General features: G+C 36.6%; 1 protein-coding gene across 1 annotated transcript; it reads left to right on the top strand.

Annotated features, from left to right (window-relative positions):
• The first annotated feature begins 13,028 nt into the window (after positions 1–13,028).
• On the top strand, positions 13,029–15,706 carry LOC111888395 (probable serine/threonine-protein kinase PIX13). The gene is made up of 6 exons (XM_023884582.3): positions 13,029–13,267; positions 13,740–14,089; positions 14,369–14,504; positions 14,629–14,771; positions 14,882–15,002; positions 15,105–15,706. The coding sequence occupies exons 1-6, from the start codon at positions 13,207–13,209 to the stop codon at positions 15,542–15,544; spliced, it is 1,251 nt and encodes a 416-aa protein (XP_023740350.1). The 5' UTR covers positions 13,029–13,206; the 3' UTR covers positions 15,545–15,706.
• Positions 15,707–16,081: the final 375 nt, after the last annotated feature.

Below are 16,081 nucleotides of genomic sequence, written 5' to 3'. Positions count from 1 at the left end.
ACCATATTCATATTTGTAGTATAAGATATCTTTGTGTTACTGTTTTATTAAATATTCTATCTATCAGTTTCCGGATGTTCAGCAATGAGGATGTTACTATCGGTGCATGGATGCTTGCAATGAATGTCAACCATGAGGAAAATCATCAACTTTGTCAAACCGAATGTACACCAACATCTATAGCTGTGTGGGATCTCCCCAAGTGTTTAGGTTAGTATTTTTTTCTCCTAAACAATCTTCTTTAACTTTTTGAGAAATCCAACTTAGATTTGATGTGTGTGATGAATATTTGATGTTGTAGGGCTTTGTAACTTTTTCTTTTACACCTACCTTATATATTGACCTGTAGCTGATTACACATTAATTTAATTATGCAGGTTTTGAAATTTTTCATGGAAAAGAATAATGTTAATGCTCTTCATAGAAAAGTATGTTGGTATTTTAGGAAATTTGGCTAATAATTTAGTTAATTATATAAAAAATGTTGAAATGTTACATTTGTCTACTATTGGAATGATTATTTGATGCTATTGGAATGATTATTTGTATGACATTAACTTTTGTGCAATGTGTTGTATTTTTTGTATATGGAATTTTATTTTCTATTATGAGACATGAAATTCAAATTTAATTTGAAAACCAGTAAATCTATAGATATTTTTAAAAAAAAAAAAAATTAAAATTACGATACGCAAAAATGTGTGTCGTCTTCATTTATGACATGGCCTTTCTTGACAGGGGCTTCCTTGATACGCATTGCGTGTCATAAACACGCGCGTCGTAAGGTTACGACACGCAAATGCGTGTCGTCTTCCTTTATGATAGGGCCTTCCTTGATACGCATTGCGTGTCATAACCATGCGTCGTAAATGCGCGTCATAAATGCGCGTCGTAAATGCGCGTCGTCTATAGACGACGCGCAAAAGCGCGTCGTCTCTCTTTATGACAGGGCCTTCCTTGACGCGCATTTGCGCGTCGTCTGAGCGTTTTACGACGCGCAATGAGCGTCGTAAAAGGCTGTTTTTCTAGTAGTGGTGGTACCATTGGAGGAGATTTAGCTGGACGATCATTTGAGTTATATAGAAGGGCTAGTGGCCATCCTCGTCAGGAAGACAAAGAATCTTTGAAACAAGGTTATGGAATTGGTAAAGGTGCAGTGGCAACATCGGAAGGAGTCAAAATGGATATGGGAGCCTGAGGAGGAGATAAGAAAGCATTACCCAACATTGTTTACATAGGCAGATTTCGAGGACAAAGTGTGATTCAAGTAGGGGAGAACTATAACGCCGATTTTTCTGGTAAACTCTTAGCTAAAACTAACTTATTTACTTCTTTGACTTGGACCCGAGTACGCCGGGCATACATATGGTATGTCGAGCATACTCCAATGCATTCATGATCCGGGGTGTTCCCCTGATACGTTGGGAGTACCCTTGCGTATGCAGGGCGTATGTGAGTCAGGGGAAAACCCCAATTTTTAGTTTACACCCTATTTAAACACATTAAGCCCCCCAAACCCTCACATTATCAGCCTTCATTGCCTTTTTAAGCTAAACCTCTAAACCCTAATCTATCCCAAGAGTTTGACCATTGAGTGTGTGTAGTGCATATAGAAGAGGAAGACGACTTTTGAGAGAAGCCTTGGACTAGAGGGAACCTGTAAATCCAGAAATTTCTCACCCATTTCAACTTATTCAAGGTATAAAGTCTGAAACTTGTTCAACCTATGTCTAGATCCATGTTTGGGAAGAATTTAGCATATTTTGGTCCCATGGATGAACTCTTATGAGTAAATGCTACTCTTGATGTTATGAGGTGTCTGTTTGATGTTTTGAGATCCTCGATCCATAAAGCTTGTATCTTGATAGTTGTAGATCAACCATACATGAGTTAGTGACCACTTAATGGAAGTAGAGTGCCAAATTTATGACTTGAGTCCTATTAAGGCATGAAAGGGAATAAAGTTGCCAATGTTATTATTTAGGACATCTTTAGGAGGTTAGATATGAAGTTGGACGTTAGGTATTAACTTATTAAGACCTTAAAAAGGAAAACTTGGCCAACTAGGGCGTACATCGGGCGTACGCAGATGTACGCTGAGCGTATGCGCCTGGGATCCTGATCTTGTGAAGCATTCGAGTACGTCGGGCGTACTATTAGCATACTCACCATAGGGTTTTGAGCTTTTAGTTTCGGGTCATCTTGGGCTTTAGGGTTTTGGGTCCTTGTTAGACCACAAGTCTTTCTGAGCCGGGCCTTTATGGATTTGGGCCCATATTGGACCTGAAATGCCTTTTTGGACTTTGGGCTAGTTTGGATTTGGGCCTTGATGTGTTAGTGTGACAACCCGAAATTTCTATCTTGTAAAGCCATTCAATTCAATCATAAGTCAGACTTGTTTCTGCTATCTTTTAGCATTGTTAAGGGTCTGTTTGAGTGTTCTAAGCCTAGTACATTCAAGGATTGGGTGTTAGGAAGTATCTGCTAGAGTCCATTGTGCAACATTCAATCCGGAAAACTCCATCATGTGGAGTTTACGGCCGTAAACTAGAGCTTACGGCCATAAGCTCTTGTTTGGCCGTGAACTAGTCCTATATGTATGATTTTCTTTCAATTTTATTCACTTCTCACACTTCCAAATCAAGAACACTCAATTCTCTCTCAAGTATCATCAAAAACACCAAGAACACACACTAGTTTATTGGGGTCGTAAACACCCTTTCTAGCTTCCAAATCGTAAGTATCCTTTCCATATACTTGTTATTCATTAGAAATATATGTTTAGCATCCAAGAAACACCCATTTAATCATGATCATCAAGATTTTACGACCGTAAACCCTACATATGGCTATAAACCTTTCATGTCATGGCCCTAAACACCATCTTGGCCGTTAACACACTTTGGTGTAGTCGTAAACACATTTTGTGCAATCATTTGTGATTGTAACACTTTCATTCCAAGTGTTTACTAGTCCCTAAGGTTGTTCCCTATCATGATTAGTTGTTATATACACTAATTATATACATATATGTGTCATTATATGCTTAATAGGATCCGTTTGTGCTCGAGACATCACTTTGCACACTTAGCATCCAATATCGATCTTACATTCGAATCACTCACTACAGGTGAGTTCATACCCCTAACTTATCTTTTAAATGATTTTAAATGCTTTTAGGGGGGGGGGGGGGAATATAAGTAGAAAACATTGTTGTTATTGTATCAATCACATGTGATTAATAACTATCAAACAAGTGGATTTCTTATACTTCAAAATTGTGTTATCAAACAAGCTATTTCAAAACATTTTATAAACTGACATCAAGTTATCTATAACCATTCAAATGGTTAAAACATCTTTTATATGCTAAAACTCTTTTATATACGCTAAACTCTTTATCAAACTCTTTTAAACTTATATATTGTCAAAACTGTGTCTATATAGATATAGTTATATAAATAAGGTTGAAAGGGCTTAGGACGAATAACTCGCTTTATTTCCTGCTCCTTATTTGGTTGTGGACTTAGGGTATCGGTTGTTTGTCCGAGTGCTGTTTGAATCTTAGTTATATATTATGTATATGTGTATATATATAAAAGTTCTTACATCAGTTTAACACCTTTGGATAGCAAAGGTGTACAAACATGCTCAGTTATTCAAACAACATTACTAGTAAACTATAATAGGTATAGTTTAGAGGATTACTACTCACTATTTCTAGAACAATGAAACATACAAGAGCCAGTTCAGACATGAGTCAGTTCAATCATACTATAACGAGAAACAAAAAGAATATACTATAATGAGAAACAGGGAGGAACATACTATACACTAAAACAGAGAGAGCATACTATACACTAGAACAGGGAGAGCATACAATACAAATACAAGAATACTATAACATTAATGTGAGCCACTACTTCATGGCATAACAATATACTTTTGTGTCACGTTTTATAACCAGAGTCTCCTGGAGGGAGAGCGTGAGTTTGTGTATAGATTTATATGGGATTAACCATTCTACACCTTGTTGTTAGCTACAGTGGGAGTTGTAGGTCTACGGGTGACGAATGTCATATCATTTCGACATCTTTTATCGTCGTGTTTTACTAGTCAATCAAGTATGGTTATAATCTCATCACATTTTATCTTCATTAAACAATTGGTTTAAGGTAGTTAGTACAATGTTAGTTACTATATACAATACTACAGTACATCTTTATTTTCCCATTACATTCACATTGTGATCTTCTCACATAAATGGTAGTGTAAACTATGTTTTGGTAATGATACTCATAGTTGGGAAAAGCACTCACTTTCAAAAAGGAACAAACATACAGAACAGTCGGGTATTGGTAGAAGACTACATTTTATAATAAAGTAGAAAATATAGGATTTTCTAGGAGATACAAACATTTACACCAAACTCTTACAAACATTTTTCATCGAACATTTACATACACTCTCATCAAACTTATACAAACATTGACATTAAAATACTTATGAACTCACCAGCTTAAATGTTGATCTACTCTTTCAAAATAACTTGTATTCTCAGGTCACAAGTAGACAGGTACCGATGACCAGGTTTTGAGAAGATGGAGCACATTCGAGACTCGTCTTTTATTTTGATTCATATTTTGGTGTCTTTCAAACTACACCCATAAAAACTTGTATTAAATTATATTATTAATGCAATGGATGATGTTGTTGCTTGTTTACTATTGTGCGTTGTTATGATAATGTACATGACGTCTTCCTCCCCCGAACATGTCCGTCGTTCTGGTTTGCGGGTGTGACAGTAAGGCCCGTTAAGGGAAGAGTAAAACATGCTTTTAGCCTTAAAGTCGGGATTTAGGATTTGGACTCTCGGGTTGGGTTAATGACCTATTTGCTAATTTGGGTTTTATTATTTATGATTTAGTGAGAGGATTTCACAATTCAGCAGTTCGGGCGTGACTTGTTTACTTTCAGACTGAGGTGAGTTTCCTTCACTATATTCGTTGATCGAAGGCACAAATGTTGGCCTACTAGATTATGTTGGTAGGATAATAATTGTCTTCGTGACAATTTCTGTCACAACCTGAAAATTTTATTCTCATTAAGTCAACTTTGGTCAAACTTTTTCCTTCCATTATCTTGAATTAGATGGATTATTGGTTTACAAGTGTTGAAGCCTACTAACTAAGTGTGTTATAGTAGGAAGGGAAAAGCCTTAGGAACCGATAACCTTCGCATTAACCACCAAAGCTTCGCAACCGTGTAAGGAGCCAAGAACCTCGGACTGTGAACCCTCGGTTCACGGCCGTGAACTCCTCGGCCACAATCTCTTCGCTATATATGTGTGTTTGATGCATTTTATCTTCATTTCTTCTTCTCTTGACCGCAAACAACCCATTCTCTCTCAAGTATCATCCTCAAGAACACCATCTTTCACTCTTAAACACCTTTCTTTCCTGGATAATCCTTACAAGCTTACTATGATCTTCAAACACTTGCCAAAACACCAAGATCTTCACCTGCTCTTCATTTGGGCCATGAACCATTCAAGTTTGGGCCGTGAACCATTCATCAAATTGGGTCGTGAATACCTCAAGCCCAGCCGTGAACACCCTTTCAGCCTCCTAACTTGCTTCTAAAACTCCCGTTGCGCGGGAACAATGTGATTATAGGCATGAACACCTGAAAATGGGCCGTGAACACCTCAAGCCCATCCTTGAACACCTCATAGGTTTTCATGGATTGTGTTTTGAGGTTGTTCGAAGAGCGTTATTTGGTAGACTTGGTTCCCATCCCGTTGCGGGGGAACAATGTGATTATAGGCATGGATTGGCTGAACCCCAATGGGGCAGTGACAGACTACGCAACAATTAGTGAGAGTCAGGACCCCAGGTGGGGGAGAGCTGGTGATCCAAGGCGAGAGGCCACAGTGTGGACCGACATTATGTTCAACAGCGCGAGCTAGGCGCTACCTTCAGCAGGGTTGCGCATGGTATGTCGCCTATGTTTTGGATACCCGAGAGGGGGTTCAGGCGACGGTGAGTGATGTGCCAGTGGTACGAGAGTACGCGGATGTATTCCCAGAGGAGCTGCCTGGGATACCTCCGGAGAGTACACCGAAGGGTAGGTCGGGCACCCATATATGCCTGACAGGGTAGGCCGGACACCCAGATATGCCTGGTAGTATGTGATTTGTATAGTATGCGGTATGATGGGGGAACTCACTAAGCTTCGTGCTTACAATTTTCAATTTTGTTTCAGGTACCACTTCAGCGAAGGGGAAAGAGCCGGCGAGGTAGCTGCACATCACACGCACATCAAATTTCTGCACTATGTGATTCATGGGACTGTACTATGATTTTATTACTGTTCGATGTTTTGATTTTGAGACATGTTCATGATGGTTTATGGATTGATATGATATCGACAATGTTTTCTGTAAACGATTTTATAAACTACTTAATTAAAAACGAAATTTTTAGACTCAAAATTTGGGATGTTACATGTGGATTTAGGGCAGAGTCACTCAGTCGACCGTCTTATTTATCTTAATTATACATAACTTGTATATGCCAAGCGATCATAGAGGTACCAAGGAGGATCATAATATAAAGTATCAACACTAGGTATCAAAACACTTTCATTGTTGGTACTTGCTTATCGCGGTACGATTCGTGGCAGTGGTAATATCAAATAGAAAACTAAAAGCACTAGAAAGTCTTCACATAATACATTTTCGAGCACACTAGGGATACACCATCGTATAACAAACGTTTCTTTCAAATCGGCCTAACATTTGTTTCTATAAAAAGTCTGTCGCAATCATTCGTCATGGATTGGCGTGGTCCTCACCATACGAAGTTCATGTGTTTCAAAGTTCCATCACCTTAACCGACCGATTAACGAAACCCTCGTCATTCGTAACGACAACCCAACTCAAATCTCATAATCGTCTCCCTCATGTTCTTAACCCCGAAGTACTCATGCGGGGAGTACCTTGCCCTCCAAAACCCTTCAGAAATATACTCAACAAACCTTCCTGAACTACCACTCGTCCAACAGATCAAGTTCAAGCACAGAGGCTAAGGAAGAATACAACCCACTTATCACTATTAAGTGTATAAGCGAGGGTGGTATATAATTATTATTATGTGGATTTAGTATGTATGTTTCCGCCCTATCTCCTGTTCCTTGTTTGGTTGCGGACCTGGGGCAGAGTCGCACATCCGACCGTCTTACTAATCTTAATTATATACGACTTGTATACACGAGGTGATGATAGATGGACCAGGTACGAATCCTATCATGAACTGCAGGGCAGAGTCGCCCAAGTCTACGGGAGGGTATCCTGCCATTCAGTGGAGCACGACCCCAAGAGTACTGCTGAGAAAGCTAATTTCGAGACGAAATTCCATCTAACGGGGGGATGATGTCACAACCCGAAAATTTTATTCTCATTAAGTCAACTTTGGTCAAACTTTTTCCTTCCACTATCTTGAATTTGATGGATTATTGGTTTACAAGTGTTGAAGCCTAGTAATTAATTGTGTTATAGTAGGAAGGGAAAAGCCTTAGGAACCGAGAACCTTCGCATTAACCACCAAAACTTCGCAGCCGTGTAAGGAGCCAAGAACCTCGGACCGTGAACCCTCGTTTCACGCCCGTGAACTCCTCGGCCGCAATCTCTTCGCTGTATATATATATATATATATATATATATATATATGTGTGTGTGTGTGTGTGTGTGTGTTTGATGCATTTTATCTTCATTTCTTCTTCTCTTGACCGTAAACAACCCATTCTCTCTCAAGTATCATCCTCAAGAACACCATCTTTCACTCTTAAACACCTTTCTTTCCTTGCTAATCCATAGAAGCTTACTAGGATCTTCAAACACTTGCCAAAACACCAAGATCTTCAAGTGTTCTTCATTTGGGCCGTGAATCATTCATCAAATTGGGTCGTGAATACCTTAAGCCTAGGGGTGGTAATTGTTGAAACGACATGACAAAAATACACGACACAAAACAAAATTGGGACAAAACTGAAATTCGAATTCGTGTTCGTGTCGTGTTCGTGTCGTGTTCGTGTTAAGTGTAAAAAACACGATGTCGTGTTCGTGTTTAAAATTGGACACGAAATTGACACGATTCAGCATTTATTTGACGTGTTTTTCGTGTTTGTCGTGTTTTCGTGTTATGTATAATTAAAATTAATTAAATAAACTAATTTTTTATTATGTTATCTTTTTCGTGTCTTTTCGTGTTTGTCATTTTTTAATCAATTCGTTTTCGTGTTAGTTAAAAAAAACACGACATCGTGTCGTTTTGTGTTCGTGTTACATAAAACATTGTCGTGTCGTGTCGTGTCAGACAAAAACACGACACGATGGCCTGATTTGCCACCCTTTCAGCCTCCTAACTTGCTTCTAGCACTCCTTTGGTGAGTTATTCTTGCATCCTAGGTTATTTCCCAATCGCCTTTGTAGTTAGATTCACTAATTTCATGCCTATATGTATCATTATATGTCATTTAGGACTCGTTTGTGCCTCAGGACTTCATCGTGGAACTTATCATCCTTACTCGAATCTTCAATTGAATCACCCACATAAGGTGAGTTCATACCCCCATGTCTTTTTCCAATTTTTTAAATGTTTTAGGGGGAGAATACAAGTATAACACAAGAAATGTTGTGTTATAAATTATAAATTGCTTATTATGTCTTTGTACCAATAAACTTTATTTAGAACACGAAACTTTGATTAGAACATAATAACGAGCTTATAAACTTTAATAAGTTTAGCTTAAGGAACAAAATGATCTTTTTATAAACTTATCTGTTAATTATAAAAAAGGTTTTCCGCATTATTACTTGTAAAGTCGTTAACCTAGCTTGTGAGACACGTCTTTGAGTACTTACATAAGTACCAGTGGAAGTCTACCCTTACGACCAGAGTCTCCTGGAGGGAGAGCGTGAGTTTGTGTATTGATCTATACGGGATTGAAAATCCCGCACCTCGCTGTTAGCTACAGCCGGACTGGCAGGTCTGCGGGTGACAAACGTCATATTCTTTTCGACGTCTACAATACGCCGTGGTTAACCGGTCTAATTAGTATGGTCGTAAAACTCACAATAGATAACAATGACATATTTACGTAATAATATACTTTTCATGAAAAAATCTCAAAGGATATTAACTATGTGATTAACCAATGTATACTTTAGGGTTAGATAAAACTGAAGTCCGATAGATAGTGGAATGTGTGCTTTCCGCCTTACTTCCTGTTCCTTGTTTGGTTGTGGGCTTTGGGCAGATTCACCCATTCAACTGTTTGTTCGATCTTGGTTATATACAACTCGTATGTATTAGGTAATCATTGGAGGGTAGTATTGTTGTATTAGGTATCCAGAACAACCAAGTCTTTATTCAGTTTAACATAACAACAAAACTAGACATCATTGTAGTAAGTATATGGAGTATACTTGTGATTTTCAAACTTAGAACAATACAAACATCCAGTCGGTTTTATAGAAAATATATAATTTTCTATGGTAAACATCATTCTTTCAAGTAAACAGTTTTCGATGGATCTTTCTGAAAACAATAGTATTTAATACTGAAATCAATGTTTCACAATAGAGTTAGTGAAACTAGAAACTTGTCTATAAAAGGTTTAATTCGTTTTATTAAACTTGTTTAACATAAAGGACCTTAAATGGTTAATTCTATAATTCCTTGGTTTATACATCAGGGTTATATATAATTAATATCCGATAGACAGTGGAATGTGTGATTTCCGCCTTACTTCATGTTCCTTGTTTGGTTGTGGGCTTAGGGCAGATTCACACATTTAACTGTCCGTTCGATATTATATTATATATAGCTTGTATAAACTTAGTGATTATAAAAGGAACTACTGTGGTTACCATTTTTACTAAAGGAAATATATGATTTCCTTAAGGAATGTTTTCTTCAAATATAAAAGAACCATTACAGTTAACTCCGTAAGCACCTAATGAATACGCCAGGGTTATATACAATGAAGATCTAACAAAAAATGGGATGTGTGACTTCCGCCTCATTTCCTGTTCCTTGTTTGGTTGTGGGCTTAGGGCAGATTCACACAATCGATTGTCTATTTACTCTGGATTGTATATAACTTGTATCCATTGAGTACTCATATAATGAATTGCAGAGTCATTTTTTTACTTATCTTTCATCACATCAGAAAATATAGGCTTTTCTGGAGGAACAGACGAACTGTTCTAAAAGAACTTATAGTGTACTTTTCATAACTAAAATACTTATGAACTCACCAGCTTAAATCCTGATCTACTCTTTCAAAATAACTTGTATTCTCAGGAAACTAGTAGACAGGTACGCGCACTGGGATTCAGAAGATGGAGTATAATAGCTTCATCTCTTGTTTTGTTATTTACTTTTGGAGTGAATCTTTTGTGAATCACATACTTTGTAAACACTTTAATATTAATGCAATGGTTGTCTGTTACTTTGATTACTATGATGCATGTGTTGTGATACTAAGCATGACGTCCTCCGCCCCTAAACGTTTCCGCCATTCCGGTTTGGGGGTGTGACAATTTCCTGTATTGCTTGTATATGTTTGTTGTCTCTGTGACTCTTACTGTTATGATTATATGTTAGCTGTAGGGGTGAAATAGACTCGATACCAGTTGAAAGAGACCAAAGGGGTTGAAATACACCCAATACTGGTTGAAAGAGACCGAAGGGGTTGAAATATACCCAGTAGCGGTTGAAAGTGACCGAAGGGGTTGAAATATACCCAGTACCGACTGAAAGAGACCAAATGGGGTGAAATAGATCCAGATATATTTTGACTGTATGTGTGTATGGTATGAGGTATTTTGGTGGAGCTCACTAAGCTTTAATCTTACGGTTTTCAGTTACTTCCAACTCGAAATGTTTTGATCCAGATATAACTCGATCGCACTGCATCCACCCATGTTTTACGTCTTATGTGATTTTGAGATTTGTACAATGATATTATTTTATTATGATACACTTTTGGCTGTTTTTTACATGATTAATTATGAAATGTTTTGAAATGAATTAAAAATAAAACTTTTGTCTGAAATTTTTGGATGTTACAAATTTTTAGGTCTTTCAAGTTCTAGAGCCTAATTTTTGTTAAATTGCACAGAGCCTTTGAAATCTCGGGGTCGACCCCAATGGCTTTTAGTATGTTCTTCATTTGACTTCAATCCAAATGGTTAAAGATGTGCATTTATGATGTTTGTGGGGATTGAACCGTCTTGAATGTGAAAAAAATATCATTTTTTGAGAAATTTAAGACTTTATAGTTATTACTAGTTTTCTATGTGCAACATAAGTCATTGTCTTTTTTTGTAAATCAAACGAAATATGTATATCCATATAAATGCACATTAAGCATGTATAACCCTCAAAATGGTTTTGCTATAGGTGGTCAATATGATTGAATTCCTACTTTGAGGGCCAAAGTGTAGAATATACTGTTTCATGCATAAATTGTACCTTTTTTCATTAATAAAGAAGACTGTATTCCCGTTGGACTTAAAACATAACACACTACAAATGATAGGTCTAAATTTTGAACTTTCTTTTAATAAAATGAATTTCGGCATGACCTAAAACCATAATTTTTTAGAGCTTTGAGTATATAGAGGGCTCAAATATGATATACAACAAAGTTAAAGTGTAAGCAATGGGAAATAATAACAATTATGACTTTCAGGAGCAAGACATAACTTGTTGATATTTAAAGGCCCTTTTGTGACTTTTAGATAACATATAAGTAACCATTTTTATGTTCTAGAAGTAATTTTGTCTTTTTGATAAGAATGCAATGCAACTATGCAAAGTTACATGGGGTCCAATTCCAAATCTGAATAGATCCACTTGGCTTTCTAGGCTTCTAGCAATAGCAAGCCGAGCCAAACACCATCAACATGACAACATGGGTCTTGTTTGGCCGACAGCCAATCCCACCAAAGACCACATTGATTATAGGTTGTTAGATTGTATTTTATCAATAGCGGTGTCATCAAAAACTACGTTGCAATAAGTTTAAAAAACACGTCAAACACAATCTTTATTTGAGTTCTTTAGTTATTACTATCTCAATTGATGTCAAACCATCAAAATCATTTTTAGCCACTAAAATGCGTGACTAATCAATTGGGTTGCCTTTAAAGTTTATCACATGTAATGCTAGTGTTGTTAATTATAGGTTAATTCGGATGTGATGTTAGTGTTGTTAATTAATGTTGGTTCGTTCATATTTTAGGTTTGTACTGTTAAGGGTTGTAAGGGTTAAGTGCAAAAAATTATACTTTTTGTTTTATTATCTTTTAATTATCGTATTCCACGAATCTAGTTAGTTATAATTGGATAGTCTGTTTGAAAGGATAATTTTCTGATAAAAAATATCATATTATAGTAAGTAAAATAAAGTATGACATTTTAATAAATAAAACTTAAATTTAAAAAAATTATAATAAAAGTAATCATAAACCAGATGTTCTATACATAAATAAACCAAAGTACATACCTGTTAATTATCAATGTGAGTGGATTCAATAGCTAATAATTTGTTTATGTAAATTTACATGTTTTTAAATGAGTTTCAATTAGTTTATGACTTTATGCAGTGAGTTATATGTATTTTAATTGAGTTTCAACTCGCATACTTTACGTAGCCAATATAACAAAATAATACCTAATCTAGTGACAATCTTGATTAAAGAAATCAACTTGTTTATACATAAATGTTTAGTCCTTACTCAAATGTGATGTTTGAAAATTGTGAGTAAAGAATGTCAACCAAGCATATATCATCCATGGCGTTTGGCCTTTGACTTGGTCTTCTTCCCCACCACCTACTGAAAATTCAGCCTCTATGTCCTACATAAATAAATTCTGTATTTTTTCACGGATTCCACCCACACCCACCACAAAATTCCAAAACTAAAGTAGGCGTATTTTACATAATCCTGCATTGAAGTCCATGGTCAAGGAAATCTTAAAATAGAAAAAGGTGAAAGGCAAACAGCTTTCATATGTTCCTATATTGAAAATTGAAATCCTCACCAATACTCCATTTCCTGGGTTTCACCTCTCTCCTTCGTAAATTCTGATTTCTCCCCCACAGGAAATCGAGGAAATATCAGGGGGTTTAATCATGGGGATTTGCTGTTCTTCACATAATAAAGCTCTTACCACTATTCTCGATCCCAGTTCAGGTACAAAGAGAAATCTTCACCTTTTCCTCACAGATTTATAGCGAAATCATCGTGGGTTTCGTGTCGAACGTTGACTTACTGTTAAACTTGCATCATTTCATCTTAATCTCTTCGTTATCATGAAAAAGATCCATCGTTTTCCCCTTTTCTTATTGAACTTAGTACACACGTTTGTGGGTTCTTCTGTATATTCTGTTGACTTACTGTAAAACTCGTACTGATTTCATCTCAATTTTGGTAATTTCTCAGCATATATTCTCAGCTCAAGTACATCTAAAGTACTACTTCACTTTATGAATTTCCCCCAATTCGCATGAATCCGTTTCACTTTTTTTTTTCTTCAAAAACCAATTAATTGCTGTTATCTAATGATTTTATCCAATCGAATCGACCATTAGTATTTTCAGAACTACTTGTTCTTTTTTCCATTAATGGTTTTAGTTTAATCGAGACTATGGTGATACAATCGCAGGGATTTCACAGTCTGTCACTACTAACAATACTACAAGCTCATCATTCTCGTCATCACTGGGCGGTAGCAATGTCTCCCGGAACAGCCAGTTTTGGTCGGCAAGCAGCGGCGATGATCTCGGACCAGATGGCCAGATCTTGCCTCATCCTAACCTTAAAATATACACCTTTGCTGAACTCAAATCTGCTACAAAGAACTTCAGAAACGATACAGTTTTAGGCGAAGGTGGTTTTGGAAAGGTTCATAAAGGCTGGATCGAAGAGAAATCGATTTCAAAACATGGAACTGGTTCTGTAATCGCTGTGAAGAAATTAAATTCCGAAAGTATGCAAGGAATCGAAGAGTGGCAGGTAATTACACTGTTCACCTGGGGAATCTACATCATGTGCATCATATCATGCATGTGACATGTGAATGTTTTAGGGAATAAACATGGTTATTGAAAAGCACCCACTTAATAATATAAGTTGTTGGATACAAAATTAGTGCAAACAGAATGTGATTTGGTTATTCTTGTACTTGAAAATTGTTTACTTTTGTCTCCACATGGAATCTTTTCTGTTCGGAGCATTTGGCATTATGTAGAAAGACAAAACTACCCTTGCTAATGATGGTTAATTTTCAAACAGGCTGAGGTAAACTTTCTCGGAAGGCTTTCACATCCAAATCTTGTGAAGCTTTTGGGATATTGTTACGAAGGCAAAGAGCTTCTTCTTGTATACGAGTTCATGCAAAAAGGAAGCTTGGAGAATCATCTTTTCGGAAGTAAGAAATAACAATGTACTTTCATTTCTTTCTATTTCAACGTTGCACTTTGAAAAATCTTTCCAATTATAGAATTGTACTTTGGGTTTCATTTCTTTCTATTTATAGCATTTTACTTTTACAGGAGGCTCAATGGTGCAACCGCTTCCATGGGATTTACGGCTCAAGATTTTGATAGGAGCGGCTCGGGGCCTGGCTTTTTTGCATAGTGCAGATATAAAAATTATCTATAGAGATTTCAAAGCATCAAACATATTACTTGATGCGGTAAATTCATTACAACAAAATTATCTATTTTTCAAGTGTGATATGGTAAATTGGTAATCACTAATCACTAAGAGGGTTTATTATTATTATTTTTTTTTCCATTTTAACAGTCTTATAATGCAAAGCTTTCGGATTTTGGGCTTGCGAAAATGGCATCATCTAGTCAATCGCATGTCACAACACGGGTCATGGGTACATATGGTTATGCTGCTCCTGAATACGTTACCACAGGTAATCTTAGTATAGATAAATGGTGTGTTTAAAATATTTTTGAGGTTATATATAATTATATATATATATATATATATATATAGATCTCTTATGATTTTTCAGGGCATTTGTATGTGAAGAGTGATGTGTACGGATTCGGTGTTGTATTAGTGGAGATGATAACGGGCATGCGGGCACTTGACCAGAGCCGCCCGGCTGCCCAACAAAACCTAGTGCAATGGGTGAAGCCCCATTTAGCCAACCGAAGGAAGTTAAAGAATATAATGGACTCACGGTTGGAAGGAAGATACCCATCAAAAGCTGCTGCCAATGTGGCCCAATTAGCCCTCACGTGCCTTGCACAAGAACAAAAAGGGAGGCCATCAATGCAAGAAGTGGTGGCAATACTTGAAAAGGCTGATAGTATTAGTGAAAAGCCAAAAGTGCCTCGAATACATAATTCTTATAGAAATGATCGACAACAGCCTTTGCATCATCGATCACCTCTTCATGTCAAGCAAGATGTAAGTCGGGGGAGCCAGGCCTCACCAAGAGGGTTGTGATATATATATTAGTATTAGTTATTATTATTATTGCTGTTGTTATAACTGATTTTGGATTTGACGTACATATATAAGTTGGTATATGAGGTATTTTTGTGAAAGTGTCGATTAATGTTCTCTATAAAACATATAATTGAGGAAATATTTTGTATTCTCTTAAAAGTTACGAGTATGTTGTACTATTTGTATCTGCGATCGGTTACATGTATATAGTGTTTCCTAAAAAGAACTAGCTTCTTGTAGATAAAGCAAGATAAAACAACAAAAGATTTAGTTCATCGATTGGTTGCATAGTAAGTTTCGTTTTCATTACCATATACGGATGAATTATAAAGCATTAATATCTTTCTTTCTAACAACAAACAAATGAGGTTTTTTCATAACTACTTACAATAAGTGATTATATTAGACATAACTATGTTAAGGTAGCGTTTGGTATGTGAGACTGGACGGGACATAACATAACAAAACTGTTGAGGGCAGTGTTTGACACGGATGAACCAAGTAAGCGGTTTTTTCATAACCGCTTGCAATAAG

This window comes from Lactuca sativa, chromosome 3 (assembly GCF_002870075.4).
Source record: "Lactuca sativa cultivar Salinas chromosome 3, Lsat_Salinas_v11, whole genome shotgun sequence".
Taxonomy (NCBI): Eukaryota; Viridiplantae; Streptophyta; class Magnoliopsida; order Asterales; family Asteraceae; genus Lactuca; species Lactuca sativa.
Note: the sequence above shows the minus strand (reverse complement) of the source record. Positions and strands in the feature narration are given on the sequence as shown.

Excerpts from the sequence above, each read along its gene's own strand:
- LOC111888395 (XM_023884582.3), top strand. The coding sequence starts at position 13,207 with ATGGGGATTTGCTGTTCTTCACATAATAAAGCTCTTACCACTATTCTC. Across the intron at positions 13,268-13,739 it reads TATTCTCGATCCCAGTTCAG|GGATTTCACAGTCTGTCACT; the intron begins GTACAAAGAGAA and ends ATACAATCGCAG. Across the intron at positions 14,505-14,628 it reads GGAGAATCATCTTTTCGGAA|GAGGCTCAATGGTGCAACCG; the intron begins GTAAGAAATAAC and ends TTACTTTTACAG.